Consider the following 24,437-nt stretch of genomic DNA (forward strand, 5'->3'; position numbering starts at 1 on the left):
CTGGAATGAACAGCTTAGTTAGTGGACTGTGTCACATCCCTAACTGACTGCTATGTCTGGCTGAATCCACCAAAGGTGACATCTGTCCTCTTCAGTAAGTTACCCAAGGGGCCGATGGTGAGGGCAGAGGATAGGCCACCGTTTCCTTTACTGTGAATTTAGAATGTAGCCAGTCCCTGGGCAAAGGCCATGGGATCACTGTGTTGTTCATCATACAGCAGGAGTCTGTGGTTATCTCAGGTAGGTTTTATTTTAAACAGTGGTCCGTCTCCTCTGAAATACAGTGTGTGGGAGACAGTGCATGTCCAGTGACCAGCAGAGGAGAGCACACAGTCTGCAGTGAGCTTTGTAAGTCACAAGGAGTGGGTAGACCACCATCACAGGTAGGCCAGACACACGATCAGTCCTTGGTAAGAGAAAATGCAGGCCACTCTAGAAAGTAACACACATTTTGTTCTCTTGTTGGCCAGAGTCAACCCCCAAGATAAACTGATGAAGACATGAAATGTGGCATCTCTAGGCCTGTTCATTAAAGTTGTTTCCAGTAGGAGAGAGGAGAAACGAACGGCACAGAGACTGACGATACAGACCTGGACTCCAGTCCACCCAGGCCTCCATGTGGAGTGTTCTGTGTGGTGGCAGGACCGAGGGTGCACCTGCCCACCGAGCTCTGTAGTGCTGTTTACTAGGGGAAGCAGAGCGCACACAAGAGACCCCATAGCCCATCTGTTCATTGCCTGGCAGAATGTGAGCATGCTCACACCTGCTGCGTCCCTGTGTCTTACACAAGATGGAGTACCAATGGAGGAGTGAGCCAGGAGCCACCGACAAAGAGGCCCTCTGAAGAGGGAGTCACGTGGAAGGGGCAGGAGTGAGGCCCAGCCTCTCAGAACTCTGCTTCTCACTTTAGAAGCATGGATTGCTTTATTTAATTATTAAACCAAAGTGCACCAAGTTACGAAACCTGTCCTCGAAAACCAGAGTAAAACTGATCAGAGTAAAACTGATTTTTTTTTTTAAATCCTAAGCTCCATCAAGTCTGTGCTTTAGTTATCCAAAGAGAACTGCATCAGAGAGACTTTCCAGCTGTTATAGTGTGCAGTCCGTGAAGAAGACTGCTCAGGCTCTGTGTGTGTGTGTGTGTGTGTGTGTGTGTGTGTGTGTGTGTGTGTGTGCGCATGTATAATAAAAAATAAAAAATAATAATAAAAAATAAATTAAGAGCAGTACTCGACAAACATTCACAGTAGTAATATTAGTGTTGTTTTGAAACTGTTTACACTGACTGAAATGCGTATTTACATATGTATATTAGGGAAAAACAAATAGGTAATTATGATAATGCCATAGGAACTAAGATTTTTTATTACCAGAGAGAAGAGAATCAAGCATGAATTCAAAGACTTAAAATCTATGTAATCTTAAATATGAATTAAGACTTGGCTTAAAATTATGATGCCTTTTTAAAAAAAAAGAAATTATAATACCTAGTTCTTCATGCAAAATCACTATATCCGAAAGGAATGTGGGGAGGGGAACAGTCCTGCCTCAGCCCTCCACTATGTCCTATGAGAAGGGACCAGGGCTTTGTAGGAAAGGCCTGGTTTAGGATGCCCCAGATGAGCTAAGGGACATCAGGAGGCCTTCCTCAGGGCCATTTACTGGGGTAGCCTATATGTCTATGGATTCATTGTAATTTTTAAAGAAAACCCTAGTTTTCCTTTAGAGACAGCTGTCACCAGCTGGTAAACAAGTGGAAAGATTCAGGTGTGCATGTGTCCTCCTGGTGGCCAGGCAGTCTTGGAAGGAGCACACTTTCTTCAGGGAGAAATGCAGGTGTAGGTGCAGAGGGGGCAGGAGACCTGTAGTGTGACGTACAGAAACAGTGAGCCAAGGCAGTACTCACCATCCCCTGGGAAGCCAGCCAGGGGAACTTGGCAGCGGATGGCCCTGCCTGGCTGCACTTGGACCCAGAGCTTGCAGGGAGCTGTTTGACGGATGGTTATGTATGGCAGCACCTGGGCCTGTCGCTCCATCATTATATTGTAAGAAGGAGACCATGGGCATTCAGTGTCTCCTGATAGTGTAACTATGCCAAATACCTCAGAGTACAATCCTAGCCTTTCAATTTGAGTCCAGTTTCCAGGAAGTACCAGGGAAGAAGTACAGGTAGGACCCCCACTGTAGGAATGGCCCTGTCAAGACTAGGGTGGACTCCCCTTTTAACAAAAGACTGGTTCTCAAAGGAAACAAGACACAGGCGTGGGACTGGGAGGGTCTGAGACAGGCTGAGAGGCAGGGCACTGACTGTTCCACACATCGAGAGCTTGCATTTGAAGCCCATCAGGGCAGAGCAGCACTGAGGGAGCGTGGGATTTGGAGGCTCGTTGAGTTACACTGAGGAAATGGAACAGTTTCAGGTGGGAATGTCTCTGCTTTTAGAAAAGAGCTTTTGGCTCTAGAAGAAGCAGTTTGTCGTGTAGCACAGCACCCAGGGTGGCTTTTGAATGATCCAGTGGTGTGAGGTTGGGGTGGGGTTGGCAAGGAGACTCCTTGGTGGAGCTGCGATCCTCATACATCCCAGTGATGAACAGGTAATCTCCTCAAATGGTGCTTTTGAAGAGGCTTGTTTGAAAATGCTTTTAAAATGCTACCCCATTCAGGGCTAGGTTGTGGGTTTCTATAACTACCATTTGCTCCCTAAAGCAGCTTCCCTATGAGCTGTGAGCGCACTAGTCTATGGGTATACACACAGGTATGTAGAAGGTAACTTGAGACTCTGTCCCTTTAGCCAAACAAAAACACCAACAACAACAAAAACCCCAGAACCAAAAAAACAAAACAAAACAAAAAAACAAAAAAACCCCAAACACCCATAATTGGGCCTATGACCTCCTCAACTGGCTTTAGACTTGGTTCACAGTAAGGTATAAGTTCCAGTCTGTGCATCTGGGCCTTAAGTCCAGAACAGAAAGCTGTTAGGGTTATTTTTTAAAAGACGATGATGACATAAGATTGTGAGGGAAATGGGGAGGTCTGGAAAGTTAGGCGGAAGTGGATATAATCCAGATGTGCTGTATTCATTAACCAAGTCATGCACACGCACACCCCATGCACTGGCAGGCGTGTATGCACACACATGCGAGTGCATGCACACACATATACACATAGGCATGCACATGCCCACACACTACATACTTCCCTCCCTCACCCCACCCCAACTTCTCTCCCCCTTCCCCCTACTCACACACTTAATAGGTCTGGCCTGAGCAAATGAGTACAGGAAGCCTGCAGGTGGTGAGTGGCCACAGCAGCCACAGGCTGGAACCTGGGGGTGAGGTCAGCTTGCCTGACTGGGAGCCCCACTCATCTGGCTCTCACTCTCTCTCATTGGGCTGCAGGTCCCCTGTCTCCTCTCATCAGGAACTCTTCTCTTGGTCTACTTCCTGCTAAATCTGCAGTTCCCTGGGGGAAGGTCTGTTAGGTGATCCCTTTTGTTGAAATTGGTTTCAAAGCAATAAAAGACACATTCACAGCCCAATTTGCTGGGGGACAGGTGCCAATGTTTGTTCAAGGCTGGTGGTCCTGGGCCCTTTAAGTGCTCAGCCATCAGCTATGGTCAGGGGTCAGGGGTCAGAGTGGCTCAGCAGGAAGCTACCAATTAGCAAATGATGTGGAAGTTTGCACAGCATCCCTTCACTCTCTCATTATCTTTTTCATTTGTGAATCCCCACTGAGAGCAGAAGTAAGGGGTGCAGAGGGGACCCACACGAGGGGAAGGAAAGGCCTCTCTTCTAGAAGCTTGTATCCCAGCAAGTGGTTCTTCATCTCTGCTATGGGTGGGAGCCATCTCTCTGGAGCTTGTTACAGTGAAGGTTGCTCGGCCACCACCAGGAGCTCCATTTCTGTCTACCCTAGGGCAGAGTGTCTGTGTGCCCACCAGTGTACCTTCCATGCTGGGAGCTGAGGGTGAAGGCCCTAGGTCACATGAGGTCCATTCACTGTCCTCAGGAATCCCCAGCTCAAGGTCACCTCAGGGACACCGGTTGTTCCCGTCTCAGTATCAGGCACAGCTCCTCTTATTTATTTCTACATTGCCAGCTCCTCCTACAGGTTCCAGTTCCAACTGGAATCCCCACTGGCACCACAGAAGCCTAACTTGCCAGCCCGCACTCAGGTCTCCATTGCCTTCTAAGACGTGGTTGGCTCTGTCCCCTCTCCAGGTGGATGTGGCTCCCAAAGGCCCACCTGGTGCCCATGGTGGACGGCCAGGCCGTGTAGCCTTAGCTTCAGGTGAGACTCCCGTGTGGCCCAGTTGGGGCTCATGTCAAGGGGTATCTCTTGGGGGAGTAGACTTGTTGTGGTTCTTTTCTGATGGTCCAGAGCCTTGGAATGCAGGCCTTGTGGTCTGGCCCCCATGCTTCCTAAGGCCTCAGGGTTTATCTGGTTATCTCTGCCTCTCTTCAGCTGAGAAATGCATGCTGAGTTTTCACATTGCTGCTCTCCCTGAGGTTTATGCGGAGGCCATTGGCTTCACCATGCACAGCCAACAGTTTGGAGTGTAAAGCTGGTTTTGCATTTGGTTTTTTGAAACAGTCCTGTTATATATCCCAGACTGGCCTAGAACTCCCTATGTAGCCTACACTGGCTTCAAACTCATTGTAGGTCTCCTGTTCCAACCTTCAAATTCTGGGATTCCAGCATCAGACACAATGACAGCTGAGAACGGGCCTTTGTGCTGTATGTTTAGCCAGCCTTATGTTTTAGGTTTGGACTGGATGACCAGAGATACTATGTGGTTGTGTAGGTGAGGATGGCGCTGAGACAGGACAGTGACTTGTCTGTTGTCCTGAGGATGGGAGCTGTTACAAGGGCCTTTCTGGCTGCAGTAGCCCTATGTTACCACAGAATAGAAGGTGTTGGAGGTTAGGGGGTGGGTTCCTACATCTAGGGACCACTGGAGGTGGGTACATTCCCTCAGGAATCCCCTGGGGAAGGCCAGTGAATAATGCAATGTCCACAAGTGTCCTTGAGTGGTGGTGGGGATTAAGCTCCCAGAGCACAGGATAAGAGTAGTAATCAATGGAAGGAGCCCAAAGATCTCAGCCAACAAAGACCTTAAAGGAGGGCAGGAGAAGGGCTTTACCAGCTCTGAGAATAGGGGCCAGTCCTTGGAGAAAGTGGATGGGAACCCCAGGCAGAGGACTGGAGTGATGGTGCAGGCTTGGCAAGCACACAGTGGCAGTGGTGCCCAGGGGTGCAGGCTGTTCAGTCTCTGCTGGGGATGCTTACTTATACTTGCGTGCTGCCCAGGAGAACAGCCCAACCCCTGACAGGGCCTGACTGCAGCTCCCTTGCTCATTTTCTGCCCGCTTGCCCTTTGGGCTAAGTTGGCTTTGCACAGAGGCTTTGAGTTACTAACTGGCATGATGTCATTTCTTTCTTCAAAGTAAAATTAATCAGGGCCCACAGCAGGATCTTTTCCTTTGAGTTTCCTTTGAGTTTGCCAGGAATGTCCTTGACACAAATTTAAAAGTGTTGGAGTGTTTCAGGTTGCTGAGGGTGTCATGGGTTCCCGCACGACAGCACTGATAGACCAGACAGTGGCACAGCATCTTCTAAAACTGCTGAGTTGAGACAGACTTGGGATGGTAAGGTCTGGGACGTGGGAGGGGGGCATGGTAGGTCAATTTTTCTTTCCTTAGGCCCCCCTACAGTCCTTCAGTGCTTGTATAATTCATGGAGTTTTGACCCAGCAGCATTAAAAGGGTGCCTTTGATTTCCTCTATCAAGGAGAAAGCATTTGCAGGCAGTGTGCTCCCTGTGATGTGAGACATGGTGGTAACAGACAGCCCTGTGATCCCACACTGTCCCACGTGTGTGCCTTGAGTGTCTGTGCTGAGGGACCCTTGCTCAAATATGTAAGTCAGGCTCACCCTTTATGTGTGTTTCTTGGCTGCCTTTTGCTGGGGTTCATTTGTGTGCTGGAGGTTGTTCTTTCCTCACAGGCCCAAACGAAGATCCTGGATCAGTGGTTCAGAGGGGCTTAAGGGTGCTCTCTGCTTCCCATGATCTCTAGATTCTTCCAGACAATCTGCTAGAATAACTGGTTGACCCCTTCAGAGACACCAGCCACACAGAAGTGGAGCTCCTTACGGAATATTGATTTCTTGTTAGTTAATGGAATATTAAAGGGACCTAGAGACATAGCACCAGAAAACACCTTCAGATTTGCAGGCAGACCTTGACCTGCATGGCTACTGACTGTGATGATGAATTTATACTTCAGTTTGCTGATCCATCATGCTCAGGTAGTTAGACAAGCAGTGTTCTGTAAGTTTCTGTGAGTATTTTTAGAGTGCGATTAACAATTAAACTTAGGGGACTTTGTATAAAACTGATGTCTCTCTATCACATAGAGGGGACTTATCTAATCTCTGAAGGCCATAAAAGATCAAAGACTGACTTTATAAGCAAGAAGGAAGTCTGTTGGTATATGGCCTTTGACCTTGAACTGCTTTTTCTGGGTCTCTGGCTGCATGCTATCAGCTCCTAGCATGAACATATATGTGTGGATGGAGACACACACACATGCTCCCCCACCCCACCCCTCTTTCTCTCTGGCTTTGTTTCTCTGGATGTCCCTTATGAATACATTAACCAGAAATTCCTGACAGTATTATTTCCTGTGTTATGATACCTGCTGGCTTTTGAAGAATAGCTTCAGTTCAGGGAGTCCTGATGTATTGAGGGCACCAACCAAAATCCCAGGAGCTGGCATAGACCATGAGGGTCATCTTATTCCCAAAGGCTTCCTTTCTAAGATTGGAACAATGAGAGTCTGCCTCATGATACACAGATGTGATAGCCAGTGACCTTTGCCATTTAAGCAGCTGGAATGCTCTCAGACATGGACAGACACCTGCCAATAAGTATCTGGCCAAAGCTAATGCAGGTTGGCGTGGAGTTGATAGATCGGTCACTTTGAAGCCGGCTCATTTGTGCTCCACGATTTGGCCGCATAATGAAGTGTGATTTACAGTTCTCATTACTGGCCTATGCACCAAACACAGGGATGTTGGTGTGAATTTTAAAAGGGCCGTGCTCTGCATTACCGGCAGGTAATTGTGTCATGCAGTGGCCTGCTGATGAATATTTCAAAGGAAATCATGGCCCAGCATTTGCCTGCACAGCTGAAGTTGGTATATTTGAATCTGAGCAGAGACTGGGAAATAGTCTCCTTCATTAGAATGGCCTCAGAATACATCTATGTAAATACGTGTACATCGGGGATCTCCTGGTGCCTGAGGCCAGTCAGTTTTTCCAGTGCCAAAACTTATAAGTATAATTTAATGATGCAATTAAAGGTGAAAAATTGTTCCTTTTACCACTTTACTATACACACACACACACACACACACACACACACGCACGCACGCACGCACGCACACACACCCTCAACAAACTGAAAGCGATTATAGATGGGTTTTGTTTTTTTTCCTGCCTTATTTATTACATTTTAAAAACTGCACATCATATGTAATTTGCATTTAGTTAATCTGTAGTCACCTTTGAACTTCATTTTATTTTGAAAGTCACATGGAAACTACTGGAAGCTGGTATTCAGGGTTGGGAAACCTGATGTCATGGTATCAAGGTTTACTTTTTCCCTTCCTCTGGTAACTGATGGAGGGGAGTTGCTGATGAACAAGAGTAGCTGACAGACAGGAGAGGCCAATGGTCAGAGGTAGCTGATGGACAGGAGTGACTTCTCCCCTTGGGTGCCTCTATGCTCCAGGATGCTGGTGCTTAGACCAGGGACAGGCAGTTTCTAACAGAACAAGTGGTCAGAAGTCCCACAGCTCAGGGCCAGGGGAAGAAGTGTGGCCAGGAGAGGAGGAACAGCTGTGAACATTGCCAGAAAGAAGCTACTGGGCAGGACTGCCCAAGGTCATGATAACCAGACTGCCAGGAGATGAGGCCATTGAATCTGCCTAGCAGGGCAGAAGGCTGGGCAGACTACTCTTGTCTTTACATCCTGTGGTTCCCAGGCTTGGAATACCCAGATGGAGAGACCCTACAAATAGGTAAGAGTGTTAATAGCTATGGAAGACCATGCAAAATTGGTCTCTGGTGTTTTTCTTAATTATGAAAAATGTGTAATATACAGAAAAGTCCGGTAATAACTCAACAAATACCCATGTACTCAATACCCAGGATATTAAATCTAAGAGTTTTTTTTTTAATATCCTGCCTTGGGTCTTTATTTATTTAGAAATTAAGTTTTATATGTACCTCAAAGTCTTTTCCCTTCCTTTCTATAGCTAAGTCCCTTGAAATTGGCTTTTATCATCCCCTTTGTAAACTGTTAGTCAATTAATCAAATGTATATATCCATAAACAATTTAGTAGTACACTGGATACACAGTCTGTTAATAGCATCACGCTTAAACTTCATTCACAGCGTGATTAATGCAGCTCTGTGTTGCTAGCGTTGGTCTGTCGTGATGGATTTGGGTCTGTTGCTCTTGTACTTCAGTTCCTCGATGGCTGGAAAGGCTGGGCTCTATTCGTTCCTCTGTCACACAGCTCAACAGTGACTGAGTGTGTTGCAACTACAAATAACTCTAAGCCTGACCTCTGACCTTGTTACCTGTCTCCACCACTGACTTTGTACTAATCTTCACCTTTGACCTTGTACCCATCTCCACATGCCCTTGCCCTAGAGAACTTGAAGAATAGCATTTCCTTTTTTACAGGGTTGGTGGGATTTTAAATTGGCATAGTCATTATAGAAACCAGTTTGCCATCTCCTGAAAGTTAGAGATAGAACTGCCATATGGTCTGTGATCCTGCTGTGGAGTTAAGTCAGTCCTGAGGGACATCTGCACCCAGGATCCTTGCAACATTATTCCTGATAACCAAGGCAGGAAAGGTCCTTGATGTCTATTCTCAACAAGACATGGTGGGCAAACTTGCATGTGATTCTAGCTATATGTGGCATGCAGCCATATGCATAATTCTATGTACCAGTATATAACATATATAATATATATTAAATGCATGAGCATTATCCAGGGAGGAGGGCTTGCCTTTCATGTTCCTTGGAGGACATTGCACTAAGCTAGGCACAGAAAGACAAGTACTGCATGATCTCACTAGCATGTGGATCTAAACCGGTTGAGCTCACAGATGTAATGATGGTGGTTGCTGGGGCCTGGGGTGGGGAATGGGGCTATCTGAAAGGGTGTAGAGTTCTAGTTATCCAGGACCAATGAGCTCTGACATGGAGAACACAGGCTACTGACTACCTTAAACAATTCTGTATAGAGAGTTGACATTTGCTGAGAAGGGAGTCTGATGAGTTTTTGTCACATACAGAGGTAATTGCAGGGTGACAGATGTGCTGATGAGCTTGATTGTGGGGACTCAGCTCACACAGAGCCAGGCTCACTGCGCTGGTTCTATATCTTCAGCTCCATCCTGGTAAAGCTCAGAGACACAGTAGCTCACACTAAGAGGGCACTTGGGAGACGCCAGAGTCTGATGTAGCCGTGTGGGCTGAGGCTTTCTTAGTGGTCTTTTCTCAGCATACCAGACTCTGCCAGACTTGTCTGTCTCTTAGCCGGGGTCTGGGGGACTTAGGACTGCTAAGAGGAGCTCTGAATGACTAAGGAAGACCATGTCAAAGGAAGGGTGCTGCCATTCCAAGGTGAACAAGGTAGGAGGGCCCTCTCCCAGCAGATCTGTCTTCAGGGTACAGTGGGAGCAGCAAGGTGCATTCAGGCACAGCCATGACTCATCTCGTCATCTTTTCACCCTGATGCCATTGTCACTGGGTCACAGTGTCACCTTCATCTCTGTCTTATGCAACAGATGCCCTACTCCTCCATCCCACAGCTCTATGATGGATCAGGTGGCAGTCATTACTGCCTGTCATCATAACCAGCAGCTCTTCCCCGTGAGTGACGTGTAGACTCCAGGGACATCTGCACATGGGGCTTTTTGCCCCTGGTATCTGGCTACTCTTCGTAGGTGTGGGCCAGGTGTCTGTGGGAAGCCTGTAGTTGTAGGGAGCGTAGTTGCTGCTCTTGACTTTCTGAGTCCACACGGTATAGAAAAGTCACAACTGGAGAGGAACTGTGGATGAGTGCCTTCCTCACAAACATTCCCAGTATGGGAGAATGTTCTAGAGGAAATGTTCTTAGCTGCCCATTCTATGCTTTCATTGCTAGGATCACTGCAGAGGTGGAAATCTGGCCCTTATAAAGCCGAGACTCCTGATTCTTATCATGGATCATAAAGGGTGGAGAGTGTTTGATGTAAAGAGAAAGAAGGACTTAGACTCTGCTTTCACTTCTAGAAACATGTAGGAAGCAAGGGGTTGAGGGGGAAGTGTAGAAAGGGTTGGAGGCCTGTGGGTGGGAGAGCCAGGGTGAGTTGTATTTTGGGGAAGGAGCTGGGAAGAGCTGTAAGTCAGTGTTCAGCTCCACCCTTGGTATGTAAAAACAAATTTTAGAAAAGGATAGGGTAGGTATTGTCACATCCCTGTAGACATCAGGGTTGCTCCTCATACTGGGACTTTTGTATCCTTGAACTACAGTGGGGATGCAGTCACACAGCCCTGGGTGATATCGTGGTTGAGCCACCCAAGCTAATCCTAAGGGCCCGTCCAGTTTGGGTGTTGGATGTGTGTTCTCATGAGGACAGTGAGCCTCAGTCCTGGGTTAGAGAGGCCTGTGCTGGGGGACAGGGACATAAACTATAGAGTCGATGATGGACAGGCAGGCAATGACAGCCACAAATGGGAGCCATTGCAGGGAAGTGATTGGGGCTATATAGTAGAGAGACTAAAGCCCACCTAGTGGCTTCTCAAGCCTGTGTTTGCCCCATCTCTGTTGGCACAGGCTAGTCCTGGCTTATCCTCAGTGCATTGCTAGCCCTGTCAGGGAGGAGATCCTTTCTACAAATGGTGGACGGGAGCATGATACCCAGTCTCTGGGTAGATGGAAAGAGCTTTAACTAAATTAGCTCTGGGCTTCTGTGGGGCAGCACTTGAGCCTGGCAGGATCTGTTTCAAACATCACATTCCTTCTCAAAGCTCAGGAGCACTTCCCAACTTGCTCACATGGGTGGCGAGACTGAGTCTGGCCCTGGCAGACTTACGGCTAAGTCGTCATTTACTGTGTCCTTACCTAGTGATTAAGACAGTAATGCCAAAATGATTGGAAACAAAACCTGCTCTTCTGTTGTTATCATGGATGGTGGTTCCAGCAAGACGACCTCACATTCTTGGTGTTTGAGCACTTGGCCCGTAGTTGGTGGAACTTTGGGGGAAGGTTAGGAGGTGGAGCCTTAGCTGGAGAAATGGGTCACTGGGGTTCTACTTTTGGGTTGCTCTCTCTTTCTTCATGCTCATAGTTAGGGTGTGAGCTCTCAGCCTCCTGCTCAGACCACAGTGCCTGTCCCCTTGCTGCCATGCTTCCCACCATGAACTCAACTTTCTGAGACCATAAGCCCCAATAAATTCTTTCCTCCATAGTCACTCTGGGTCTTTGTGTTTGATCATAGCAACAGGGAGTTATTAACACACCACAGGATAAGAACCTTGAACCCTGAGTTCTCCTTCAGTGCTCCTGTGGTGTTTCCTCTGTAGACAGGAGGTATAAGGACAATGGGGCTGTGCCACTCCTACAGGGAGGAGCCCTGGGACAGAATGAAGACATTGCTAAGACTGGTAGCCAGTGGCCACCAGCACATCTCGGGGTGGCTCTAGCTGTACTCCCTCTTCCCATACCTCTGAACCATGTCTGGGTGGGAGCCTCCTGTATGAGATCCAGATGCTCCTTCGAAGACAGCAACGGCAGTGCCACGGTGCTCCACTCTGGACACACCTTAGTTATAAGCCATCAGGTTCCAGGATTTGACTGTGCTCTTCAGGTCTCTCAGGCTGTAGTTACAGAGGAGCAGAAGCAGGGCAGGTCCAGCATTGGGGACAATGGGTCCTTCCCATTGTCGAGGGATCTCTGTAGCTAGGGTCTCTTTATCTAACCAGGTGCAGGAATTACATATTAACCCCTAGCTGATACGATGGCCAGTAAGCACCTCATACCCTCCCTGATACCCTCCCCTCCCCAATCTAGAACCATTCCTACAGGTGACTTCTAGAACCATTCCTACAGGTGTTTTGTGACTTCTGGATTCCTGCTGGGAAAAGCAGGGCATTCCCAGCATCCCTACAGTTCTGTTGGTACTTGGGCTGAGGGAGGGAGCTTTTCACGCTCCTGCCCCACCCATGAAATTCCCAGACAAGACAGGACCACAGTTGTCCAGGAGCTCTTTCCCCCAAGACAACTCTTCCTGTCCTCTTTTCTGCTCGCCTCCCTCATGGAGCCTAGAGCCTGGGAAACTGAGGCAGTCCTAGTGGCCATGGGCAGGGAGGGCAGCAAGGACAGGGAACCGGGGCTGGAAGGAAGGACTGGACCAGGGCTCAGTCCCTTTCAAAAAGCCCGTGGTCCAGATATGCAGCATGAGCACACAAACAGCCTACACTGTAATTCTCTGTGGTTTGAAATGTCACTGACAAGGGAATCCTAGAAGCCATGGCCCTTTCTGCTGGCGTAAGGCTCTTTACAAGGCTTACCAGTGGCCTCTTGGCTTGACTGTTGTCCCGAGTGGTGACAAACTATGTGGTGAAAGAGATTGAGCAGGTCCAGCCTGTGGTCTTTAGCTGCTGCCCTCCCCCTGCCCACTGTTCATGCGCCCTTCCTGGGATGCTGTATGAATCATCTGGGTTAAGCTTCATTACAGCAGAGGCCCATTTTCCATTTATGATGAGAATTTTCTATTTATCAAATTGTTACTCTAATATAATTTACCAAGTCACTGAAGACAAATAATCCACTTAGACCAAGCTGTAAAACTCCGTTTGTCCATAACTCCTGTTCTCTGCAGTTTGGCTCACGCCGTGTTCCTCTCTCAGCTGGAGACAGTTCAGGCTGCAGGATTCACAGCCCAGCTCTTCAGTTCCTGTGGGGTTGGCCTGCAGGGTGTCCTGCAGCCCACCTGAGCCTTCTCTGCTTAATAAAATGAGCAGAGTTAGGAGCGTGTCCAAGACTTCACAGAGAAGGCATCAATCTGGAGCACCCCCCAGCACTCCTGACCCCCTGGTCCTCTCAGCTTACAGTGCTGGGCTCTGCCCTTCCTTTCTTAGGGAATTTCCCTCCAGCCCTTAAGTGTCGGCTCACCTTCAGTATTTATGAGAGAGGAAAACGAATGTCTGGGTCTGTAGATACCCAGTGTCTTGTCCACTAATGCTGCCTGCCAGCCACACCAGACTCTCAGGGGAGCCAGGAGAGTGGGAAATGGGGTTTCATTCTGTCTCTAATTCTACTGTTGGGTTTGGGGACACAAATTGCAAAGAAAAGAGACCCCAGAGTCGGTGGAACAGAGGATTAGAAGACAGAGTGTGTGCCCATCAATGACTCAGTGTGGGAAATGGCAGCAGCCTTGGTGAGGAGAGGTGGGGCGGGCTCGGCTGACTGAAAAGAGGATGGGTTTCTCTGGCCGATCAAGGGTATATGGTGTGCCAACAGTTCAGCACAAGCTAGGCAGGCCTCAGGTCTGGAGCACTGGAGGAAGCAGGAGAAGGTCAGAGGTCAGGGGTATCAGACAAGAGGCTGACGGCAACTGTGGTCCTCCATGGTTAGTGACATGATATGATAGTACATGACAGTACCTCTTAGAGGAGGCATCCTAGTCACACTGTGACAGAGTGCTAAGGTCACTGGGTGAAGGTCTTACGATATCTTACCACACTTCTCAGCTGCTGCTTGTTTCTACAGAGAGATTTTGTGTGTTGTTGGTGCTGTGGCAGCTACCACAGCAGACATGCTACAAGGTTAGTAGGATCGAATGCATGCTTTTGAAGAAGTTGAGACTGTTTAAAGGAAGTAAGATGGCAGAGGCGAAATCCACAAGGTCCTTCTCCTCCAGGATGCACCACAGGGCTGGTGTGGTTTTGACAAGTGTGAACACCACTTCAGAGACCAGACATCTGGGGGAACTCTAAGTTGAGAAATTTGAAGGAATAGCCCCAAAGATGTATTGCCCAGACATCTGCCCTGTGATCTCTGGGGTCTGCCGATTACTTTTAATGAGCCAATTGCTACTACCTGGGCCCTGTTCAGGGCTGCCAGGTGCGAGGCTTTCCTTTTGTCTCTTTGGCCATTGAGGTAATGAAAAAGGAAGGACCCAGCCCCACACACTTTCCAACCATTGTCCTACATTCCGGTGGGCTTGGAGCTCCAGGTCATTTGACAATTGCCTGGAAAAGTTGCCCATTGAAAATCGACTTTAAGTAGCTCAAAGTCCTGTGAGGCACCAAGCAGAGGAAAGGCATGTCTGAAAGCTTCAGGGAATCCCGACAGGCTTGTGTTCCAATGAAGGGAGTCACAGACAGAGGAGTCAGCAGAAAAGACAGCTTCAGAGAGGGAGGTGTGATTTGGTGCTGAAATGCAGCCTAGAGTATGCTTGGGCTGTTGGAGATGGAACAAGGAAAGTACTAAATGAAGGAGAAGGAAAGGGAGCCGACACAGTGTGCAAGACTGAAAAATCCTCAGAGTCAAATGTGATAAATGAACTAAACAGCAAGCATAACATGGAGGGTGTGCAGGATCCCTCAGCAGGTAAGGATGCCTGCCACCAAGCCTAATGATCTGAGTCTGAGCATCAGAACTTACATGGTGGAAGGAGAGGAAAGACCCCCAGGTGGCCCTCTGAGCTCCACTTGACTGTCATGCTATGCTATGCATTTGCGTATTGTGCACAAGTGTATACGTACACACAGAGGCAAATAAATGTAGTAAAAATTTTTAAAAGGAAATTGTGACACAGAGGGAGAGAAGATTAGTTAGCTAAAGATTTAAAGAAAATGGGGGTTGGGGATTTAGCTCAGTGGTAGAGCCTTGCCTAGCAAGCGCAAGGCCCTGGGTTCGGTCCCCAGCTCCGAAAAAAGAAAAAGAAAAAAAAAAAGATTTAAAGAAAATGAATTGCCCACAGACATATAAAATATAACAGAAATGCGGGCTAGAATGACAAGAGCCTAAATCAGCCTCACCAGAATTCTGAGAAAAGTGCAAAGACCATCAGAGAGATGGGTGAACTCTTGGTGTGAAGTTAACAGATCTGATCATGGTTTCCTCTTATAAGAACTGCTCCCCTACATGCCAAAAGATAAGACATCTCTGACAAAATAACTATCCTAGGGAAACTGCACAAGGAAGGTTCTAGAGAGCAGCCAAAGAGAGTTCCAGGGCTGAGTAACAAATAGACCGAGAGCATTAAATAGCAGAAACTAGGATACAGTGCAACGAACTGTTTGACCACAGCATAGGACAGCCCCGAGGATGGCAATGGAGTAAGTGAGGATGCAGTCTGCGGGGACCAGTCAAGAGAGCCTTGCTAGAGGAAAGTTGGGTTCCTGGATTTCACAAAAAGTGGTGACCTCAAAAGACAGGACATCTCTCTGAGCAAATCCAAGCGAGCGTTAATACAGAAAGCAACACCAAAGACATCCCAGGTTCTTTTCTTTTCTTTTCTTTTTTTTTTTTTTTGGTTCTTTTTTTCGGAGCTGGGACCGAACCCAGGGCCTTGCGCTTCCTAGGTAAGCGCTCTACCACTGAGCTAAATCCCCAGCCCCGACATCCCAGGTTCTAAGGAAGGTAGCCAGGATGATGCAGACCCCTCGTGTGATGCTGGGGAAGGAGGAAGCAATGTGTGTCTTGGCTGTGACCTCAGTGAAGGTCACTTCCTGTGCTGATTGGGGTTAAGATAAGGGTAATGGCTAATTTTCTTTCATTGTATATTTAGTGCGTGTGTGTGTGTCTGTCTGTCTGTCACAGTGCACATGAGGTCAGAGGACAATGTGTAGATCGGGTGATTGGGCAGGTGACAATCACCTTTACTCCATATATCACCTTGCAGGCTCCATGCTCACCATGGAGTTAAGCTTGTCTGCTAACATAAGGCTACTGCTAAGCCAAGAGCAGAGACTTGCTAATTTCTGGGTCAATTAGACATAGACCTTGGAATAATGAGTAAAGACAAGTCAGTTCACTACAAGGAAGAAAGGAAGTGAGGACAGGGAGCCACCAGCAGGTTGCCAGTTTTAGGATGCAGAATAACAGAACATGTCAGTCATGGTTGGCAGGGACCAAGTTGCTGAATTAGGGACCCTGACTTCATTTGGAAAGATCTGTCACTATAGAGACAAAGGGAAATTAAGGATTTAAAAAGAAAAACATGTGGGGCTGGGGATTTAGCTCAGTGGTAGAGCGCTTACCTAGGAAGCGCAAGGCCCTGGGTTCGGTCCCCAGCTCCGAAAAAAAGAACCAAAAAAAAAAAAAAAAAAAAAAAAAAAAAAAAAAAAAAGAAAAACATGTTCCAGAAATTAGCCAACAATTACCACAAGGAACCAGATTTGGAAGATTTTAGGAAAATGTTTTCAGTATCATTAGAACAAATGACATTTTTAGGGACATTCTGGCAAACATTGCAATTTACCTAAATCCCAAAAACCGTAAAGTGCTGCTGAAGATAAAGAGACTTAAGTGAGTGAAGGGTCAGGAAACTCAGGGTTTCTAAGGTGGGCGTGTGTGCAATTACAGGTACACACAGGCACACAGATAAACATGCAGCGGCACAGACACACATAGATACACATTAGCACGCATACATAGACGTGTGCATACACACACATACATAGACACACATAGACACACACATTGGCACACATACATAGACATGTGTGCACATACACAGATACACACACAGACACACATAGACATACATATACACACATGCATACACACACAGAAACACGTGTACACACACACACACACACACACACACACAGGATCCGTAGATTCACAAGTTCTTCTGTAGTAATTGACAAACTGACAGTGCAATCAATACAAAATGGAGGAGGTGCGAGGCAGCCAAGTTCTGGAGAAGGGTAAACATGAAAGCCAGGGTGACTGCAACCCTAACTCAGTGGGGTGGGCACCAGCTTCTTAGCAAATTGTTGGAGCAGTGTCCGTGTACATAAGCGCCCCTCAGCTTCTTTACACTTGCGAAAACGCGATTGGCAATGTACCAGAGGCCTAAACAGAAAACGTAAAACTCTAATAGAAGCAAACCTTGTGTGCCCTTGAGTTGGGGGAAGGTTTCTTAGATGTAACAAATTAAAATGGAACCTCCAGCAGAATTTAAGACACCTTTCCCCAAAGCCACTCTTTCGAGTGTGGAAAGACAAGGTCTAGTCCAGTGATATTTTCCCAACAGAGGGTTACAAGAGACTTATCATGATGAAGATAAGAAAACAACCTGTAAAACTCAAGAATAGCAAACAGCCAGAAAAAGCCTCAAGTACCAAAAGATGTTGGGTGACATGAGGGACGCTTAGCCAGTGGTCATTTGGGAAGTGTAGCTAGGAGCCTGGAAGCCGCAGTGAAACACTACTGCAGGCTATCAGAGTTGTTTGGCTCTGTGGAGTGCTGGCCAGGATGGGGTGCAGCACGCACTTCCTTCACCGCTCCTGGGAGCATAACACGGTAGAGCCGCTGTGGAAACTCGTGTGATGGCATGTTTCCATGGGGAGACTAATGCACAAATGTGCACACGGCTCTGCACCATAGTCTTGAGCTGCAAGCAGCTCCGTGTGTTTAGATAGACGAATGGATAGACTGTGAAATGCCCATCCAGGACTACATGCCTCAGCCTCTGCAGGGAATAGGTACAGGGAACCACCTCAATATTTGTGGGGAATAAATTGTGGTATGCCCATTCAGGGGAAGCGTAGCATTTACAGGGAATGGAAAGACAAACTGTGGTGTGCTGTTCAGGGGAAGGTTCTGTGGAATTTGCAGTGAATGAACTCCGGATGCATGGAACATGGCAGACAAATTTCAAAATAGTAGCTCTGGGTGAAGGACATTAGGAAAAACAAGCATGAGTCGTAAACTGGTGTGTGTCAAAGGATAGCTCAGTAGTCATCTGGCACAGTGGGAGGACTTCTGAATGGCTGCAAGGACATATGTGACATATGATAGGGGTGATAGATGTGTGCGTGGTCCTAACTGTGATGATGTTTTCACAGGGCACACATACAGGATGTAATTAATTTTAAAGTAGATTATGAGCAAAGCTGATAGATGATCATCATTGTATCTTGCTAGCCCACTGCTGCTCAAAACCAGAGACTTTTGCAGTGGATTGCTTAAGATGAAGGGGGTGATGCTAACCGGCGGTGACATAGAAGACATTTTGAATTCGTATGTACCCAATAACATACCTTCTAGTACAGAAAACAAATTTGGTAGAACCATAGGAAGAGAATAAATCTACTGTTGCCATAGGTATTTTTAAATACATCCTTATTTCCTGGTAGAGTGAAGATTTTTTAACACAATGAGTTAATTTTCTTCAATAGACATACATGAATTGCTGCCTCCAGGAATTCCAGCCATGCATTTAAGAACAGCGGGCATTTTATGGCACGACTTATTCTATGGATATCTAAAGAAACATCTACTCACTCTGACACTAGCAAAACAAAGGAAGGATCTTGTTCAGGTCCAGGTTGGTGAGTCCATTATGGCTACTTACAGAGTGTGAGCTGGTCAACATGGGTCACTCACTGGCAGCCTAGTCCTGGCTGTGTGAGAACCAGGACAGTGGCCTCACTGTTTACACTCTGTCCTTCAAGGATGCTGCCTCAGGAAGCATTTGTGGAAGCTGTGTTCTATTCCAACCTAAATCCAAATTACCTTCAAAGAACTGGAGTCCTGAAGTCCCATCCTATAAGAACTCGATTAATAGCAGTCAGTACTCACAAGCTAAAGGGATAAAAAAGAGCCATGCATTTTCAGATTGGAAAATGTACTGATAAATCAGGTATGATCCAAAAAAGCCATCTAAAAGCCAGTGGCATGTTCTTTGACATTGATGATGCAGATTCATTGAGAGTGGAGTGCCGCTCAAGTGTGGCTTCCGAAGGCAACTGACAGATGTATCAGTTGCTTGTATCAGAAATGAAAAAACCAGACACTAATGAGCTCGCAGCCAGCTCTCGAAAGTTAAAAAGGAGCTGGAAAAAGAAAGCACTCTACTTCTGCATTTAGAGAGAAGGGGGGGGGGGGACAATCAAGGTGACAGAGAAGTTGACAAAACACTCAGTATCTTAGGGGTTTTACTGCTGTGAGGACACACCATGACCCAAGGGCAAGTTGGGGAGAAAATGGTTTATTTGACTTACCCTTCCACATCACCTGCTGTTCACTGTTTAAGGAAGTCAGGACAGGAGGACAGACAGAGCAGACAGGGCAGGATTCTGGAGGCAGGAGAAGACACAGAGGCCATGGAGGGGTGTTACTTACTGGCTTGCTTCCCAGGTTTGCTCAGCCTGCTTTCTTATAGAACCCAGAACCACCAACCTAGGGATAGCATATAGAGAACCATATAGGAAATAATTCAGGGGTACAGTTTGTCTCATAGAGAAGTCATCAGACCCTGCCTACCACATCGGGGCTGGCTATCAGGAAGCAGAGGGAAGCACACCCCAAACTTGTGCGTGCTCTTCTGAGAAAGGAAAAGGGAAAGAGACAAACAGCTGGATGCTTAGACCCTACAAAGAAGTTAGAGAAGAGACATCTAGAGTCTCATCTTGCAGAGTGAGTGCAGTCAGGACCTAGATATCATTAAAAGCTGGGGTATATTGTGACCAGATGCAGTTCATGTTGAGAATGCAAGGTTGGTTCAGTCAAGGGAACACTCTTCTCCATCACCAGATCAGTGAGCATCTTGGTGAATACAGACACCACGTGTGACTGTGATCAGAACTCTCTTCAGCCTGGAGCACAAGAGACTTTCCTTAGCTGCTGTGATGTCAGGCCTCAGTAGACATCATTCTCTGCAATGAAATGATGGCAGTCGATCCCTCACAGTCAGGAATAGAGGCAGAGTGTCTTGGCTGTTCAAGTTGCTACCACAGCAACTTGGGCAGGGAGCGCAGAGAGATGAAGAAACAGTGCCCAGCCCTAGGGCCGAGGGTGCTCAGCCGGCCCTGCCCAGTGCCCTTCATGTCACTAAGACCAATGACTACATTCCCACTCTCCTTGCATGGGGCCTCTTAGGCTCTCTGACCACTGCCAGTGTGCTTGCCTGCTCAAGACCACTGCTTAACTCTTGCACATCCCATGCGAAAGTTTAGGGTCACAGCTGTCTGGCCAAATGTGTTCTGCTACAGTTGCAAAGCCTCTCATTTTGCAAATCCGCCTGAGTTAAGGTCCTTCCCCCATCTTTCCCTTAAACCCCAAAGTCTCACATGTAGCAGTACACTATGGGCTCACCATTTACTGTGGACCTACAATGTGCATGATAGGTACAGGCTCTTGCCCACTTTTTGGCACACATCACTAACACCTTTCGGGCTTGTTTTGTTGGTTTGGCTGGTTTTATTTTTCTGAAGCAGGGTTTCTCTGTATAGTACTGGCTGACCTAAAACTCACTCTGTAGACCAGGCTGGTCTTGAACTCAGAGATCTGCCTGCCCCTGCATCCTGAGTGCTGGGTTAAAGGCATGTGCCAAGGAGCTCACACTTGTCAGTTTTATGCCTCAAGCTCATCCTGAGCTCTTTGTCTCCTCCTTGCCCTGTCCCTGTACTCAGTAGGAAAGCCAGTGGAGCCTTTGAATTGCCTGCTAAGAGCTTTCCAGGCTCATGGGAACACCTGGTGACATGGGCCCTGCATATCTGTCCCCCACAAGCTTTCCTGCACTGCCAGCCTCTGTCTGTCTTAGTGCTGCTGACAGTGTTTCTGGGTAGTCCCTGGCACTCTCTGACCTTGGGGCCTTTGTGTTTCTGTTGTCTGCCTGGCACTCCCTCTTGGTTCTTTGCTTCAGTGTTTCTATAGCTGACTGATCACTGTCTAGAGATTAGAGCAGGTCCCTGAGTGTGCATAAACACCCCTCTTGTTATCCTTCCCCTTCCTTGCTGCTGTATTTTTTCCCAAAGCTCGTTACCTTCTGATGCACTGCATACTTACATTACTTAATATGCCAGTGACAGTAGCTGCATAGGTATGCGTGGACATAGCAGAACCATGAAGGTAACAAACTGGGCCCTGAGCTTGGTAACTCTAGTCTGAATAGTTGGTGATATGGTCTTGAACTTAAGTAGGAGTTGCAGGGGGTGAAGGAATGAGAGCCTTCTAGAACGGAGCTGTGCAGGCCCAGTGGGGTGGCCTGGGCAGGTCCAGCAGGTCTTCAGGGGTGACAGCAGTGTGAGGTGGTAAGAACAGAGGGACGGATGCAGCTGACTGCATTGGAGAGAGACATAGGAGTGGGAATTCCAGTAGAAACCACTAGACTTCCTGTCCTGCCAGCTGCATTCCTTATTGGTGTCCACATAGCAGGCAGCTCTTCTCCACTGCTTGTTTGGTATCCCACAGGGGCTGCTTCCTCAACTTTCAGGCTTGCTTTCTACTCTGGGAAGTAGAAGCTGCTCTCCAACGCTCAGGTTTGGTGCCTGGCATAGGATGGACATCACCAAATCTACCAGCACTATCCCGGCTGTCATCATCCAAACTAAAGAAAGTTACTGTACTTGACATTGTAGAAAGCTTGGGACCCTGTTTACCAAACCGTGGGTATTTAAAATGGCATTTATTGTAGTGAGACGGGCATGTTTCAGTGCAGTCTCTGAGTGAGAATGAACTTTCACTATGCCCCTGACTGGAGAGCCCACCCGGATGGCTTTACCCATTGGGTGATGGCTCCGTACACTAAACAACTCTCCTTGTTTTTTTCTCTTTCAGTCTGAACCCGAGGGCTTTTCTCATTTCCACTTATATGTTTGTGCTGCTTTCCTCGTGAGATGGAGGAGAGAAATTCTAGAAGAAAGAGATTTTCAAGTAAGTAACCGCTGTTCAGAAGAGCCTGAGTTAGGATTTCTGTTGGGAGAAAGGTTTATTAAATTCTAGTTCACGCCTGATTTGTGGAGGAGCTGTGAGGAGCAGTGCTTGTGGCCCACCGCTGACCTCCTGCTGCTGGGAAGCTCCTCCTGCTGGGACACAGAGCTGATGGCACTTGGCCTCCATGGTGTGAACTGGGCTGGCATCATGAGCTATTATATGTCAAGCCCCAGGCTCCCTGAGCTGGGTGTCCTCACCACTGTGAACCTGGAGGGCCTGGCAAAACCTCCAGTTCCCAGGGCCCTCATCACCGGGCCTGTGATATGTTGGGGCCTGAGTTGGAAAAGAAACCACACAGCCTGAGCTCCTATCTGAGCAGTCACTTGGTAGCTGCGTGAATTGGGAGGCACTGTTTAGCCTCTCTGTGCAAGTTCCCTTACCAGCTTAACTGTAGAGCTGTAAGGAACCCACTTGTCATTGGCCTGTTGACCATATGTCCTGCCAGCTTTGTGTTCTACCAGGAAACCCTGTAGTCCAGGTCCCCAGATCCTGGATTACCTGAATCCCCTTGAGGTGGCCCAGGTACTGTGAGGACTGTTGACTCTTCCCAGGTGCTTTCTGCTATTACTGAGTGTCAGAGAGTCCTTGAGTCTGGCTCATAAGGCCTAGTGGCCAAAGTCATTGCTGGGCAGGGTGGGCAGTCTAGGGTAGAGCCAAGAAGATGCCAGCATTGTAGGGACAGAACTCTGTGGTCTGTGATCTGTGGTCACGCCCTTGCCTCCAGCTCTCGATAGGCTAGGTGGCCTGTGGTCCTTGGGGCCTCGTGGTAACTTGTGGCAGCTCAGTGATCTTATTCCTCAGCTCTGTGCTTCTCAGATGGCGCTGAGCTCCCTGCTTCCCACCTGATGACTGTCAGGAATCAGTAAAGTCCCACAGAAGCCTGTAAGACCTCAGAAGTTACAGTTACCGCAACTAGAATGACCTGTGTAGGGGCCTCACCTGAAGAGTTGCCCCGGTTGCTTCAAGAGGTGTGTAAAAACCCACTCCTAGTGAGGGTGGCAGCCTGGATAAGGGCATGGTAGAAGGAAGGCCTGATGATAGGTGAGGGACCAGACCAAGAACATGGATCGTGGGCTCTTAGGTACAGCCTTTCTTTATCTTGTAAGGATATGCAGTGATGTGTCACAGCAGGGCCCAAGCTCCTTGGGAGGTGATCAAAAGGTATGTGCAATTACCAGACACTGGAGTGGCTGGGGACACTGTGGCCATGTGTGTGATAGACAGGACCCATGGCATCCTGACAGGCTGCATGATGGCACCCCTGCTCTTGCTCAGGCTGCATTTATTTCAGCACACGGTTGTGTAAGTACTTGCTGTTTGACTGCAGTTGTGCTATTCTGACTATGGGTTCACACTGAGAGGCTGAATCCAGGGTGCTGCTGGCCTCTTGTGTGTGTCATCGCCATCCTCCTGTCCTCCTCACACAACCTGGGGTTAGGAGGACGGGGTAGGACAGTACAGTGTGTGGTGCTGCCTGGACGCCATCCTTGCAGCCTTGCAGCTCAGGTGTGCATGGGGAGGACAGGGAGCCACAGGGTAGATTGTAGGCTGCACTGCAGTCAGGTAGTGGTTTAATGGCCTGGAGGCTGGAGAGAGTGTGTGTCGTGAACCAAATGTGTGTTGTAGAGAACTGAATTAAATCAAATGAAGAACCCTGGGGTCCTGGTGAGTGCCAGAAGTTATGCTTGCCAATGTGACATTTTAGGGATTGATTCTGCCCTGTAGAAGTGGGGTGGGGTGAGCCTCTGGCCGTGGGGTGTTCCTGGCAAATGGCTGTCACAGCCACTGCTCTGTTCACTGGGATTGGCCGTGTAGGCTGTCCTGTGTTGCTGCCTGTCATTTCCATAGGCTCGGAATTGTGCTTGAGGAGGAGGCACACCCAGGGCAAGCAGGTACTGCCCTGCAGGCCAGAGAGGGGAGGTGGCAGCTAGGGTGCTGCCTGTGGGCTGGTTCTGTGTGGTTCTGTAGATGTTGGGGGCCAGCTGGGGAGAGTGGAACAGGCATGGATTCTGGTTGTGCACTGAGTCTTTAGACTGTGGGTGGAGGCACCCCCTGAGGGAACATTCATGGCTCGGTGTGTAAGGATCTTTGTACCACATGGCAGGGTCCTCCTATAGGCACCTTCCTGCTGTCTATGTGTGGTGTGCACCCAGGACATTACCCATGATGCCTATAGCCTCTGCACAGCATGTGTCTAGCTGGGGTCTCTCCACAAGCCAGTGAGTCTTAAGGAGTCTTGGGGTAAAAGGAACTCAAAGATGTAGAACGTCTTGTATCTCGGGTGGGGAGAGGGACTTGTCACTCTTTGCCTTCCTTATTTTCTGTGGGTTTTTTTTTTTTTCTTCAGTAAGTAATTTTGGGAATGAGGGGAAGGAAGCCTGTACCTTCCCTCAGTACCTGCTGTTCCCT

General features: G+C 48.0%; 1 protein-coding gene across 5 annotated transcripts in view; it reads left to right on the forward strand.

Moving 5' to 3' along the window:
• Positions 1–24,437, forward strand: part of Tbc1d22a (TBC1 domain family, member 22a) — a 284,988-nt gene that overhangs the window by 212,178 nt on the left and 48,373 nt on the right. For 4 of the 5 annotated variants that reach the window (XR_005487292.2, XM_039080323.2, NM_001401878.2 and 1 more), the window contains one exon: positions 21,873–21,968. Coding sequence is in view for 4 of the 5 variants with exons in the window: in XM_039080323.2 (XP_038936251.1) it covers positions 21,873–21,968 (96 nt within the window). In the remaining variant the exon portion in view is untranslated. Of the gene's footprint in view, positions 1–470; positions 18,897–21,872; positions 21,969–24,437 lie in introns of those variants that run through there. The other variant, XM_039080326.2, reaches the window with a different exon arrangement.

The sequence above is a fragment of the Rattus norvegicus genome, chromosome 7, assembly GCF_036323735.1.
Source record: "Rattus norvegicus strain BN/NHsdMcwi chromosome 7, GRCr8, whole genome shotgun sequence".
Lineage (NCBI taxonomy): Eukaryota > Metazoa > Chordata > Mammalia > Rodentia > Muridae > Rattus > Rattus norvegicus.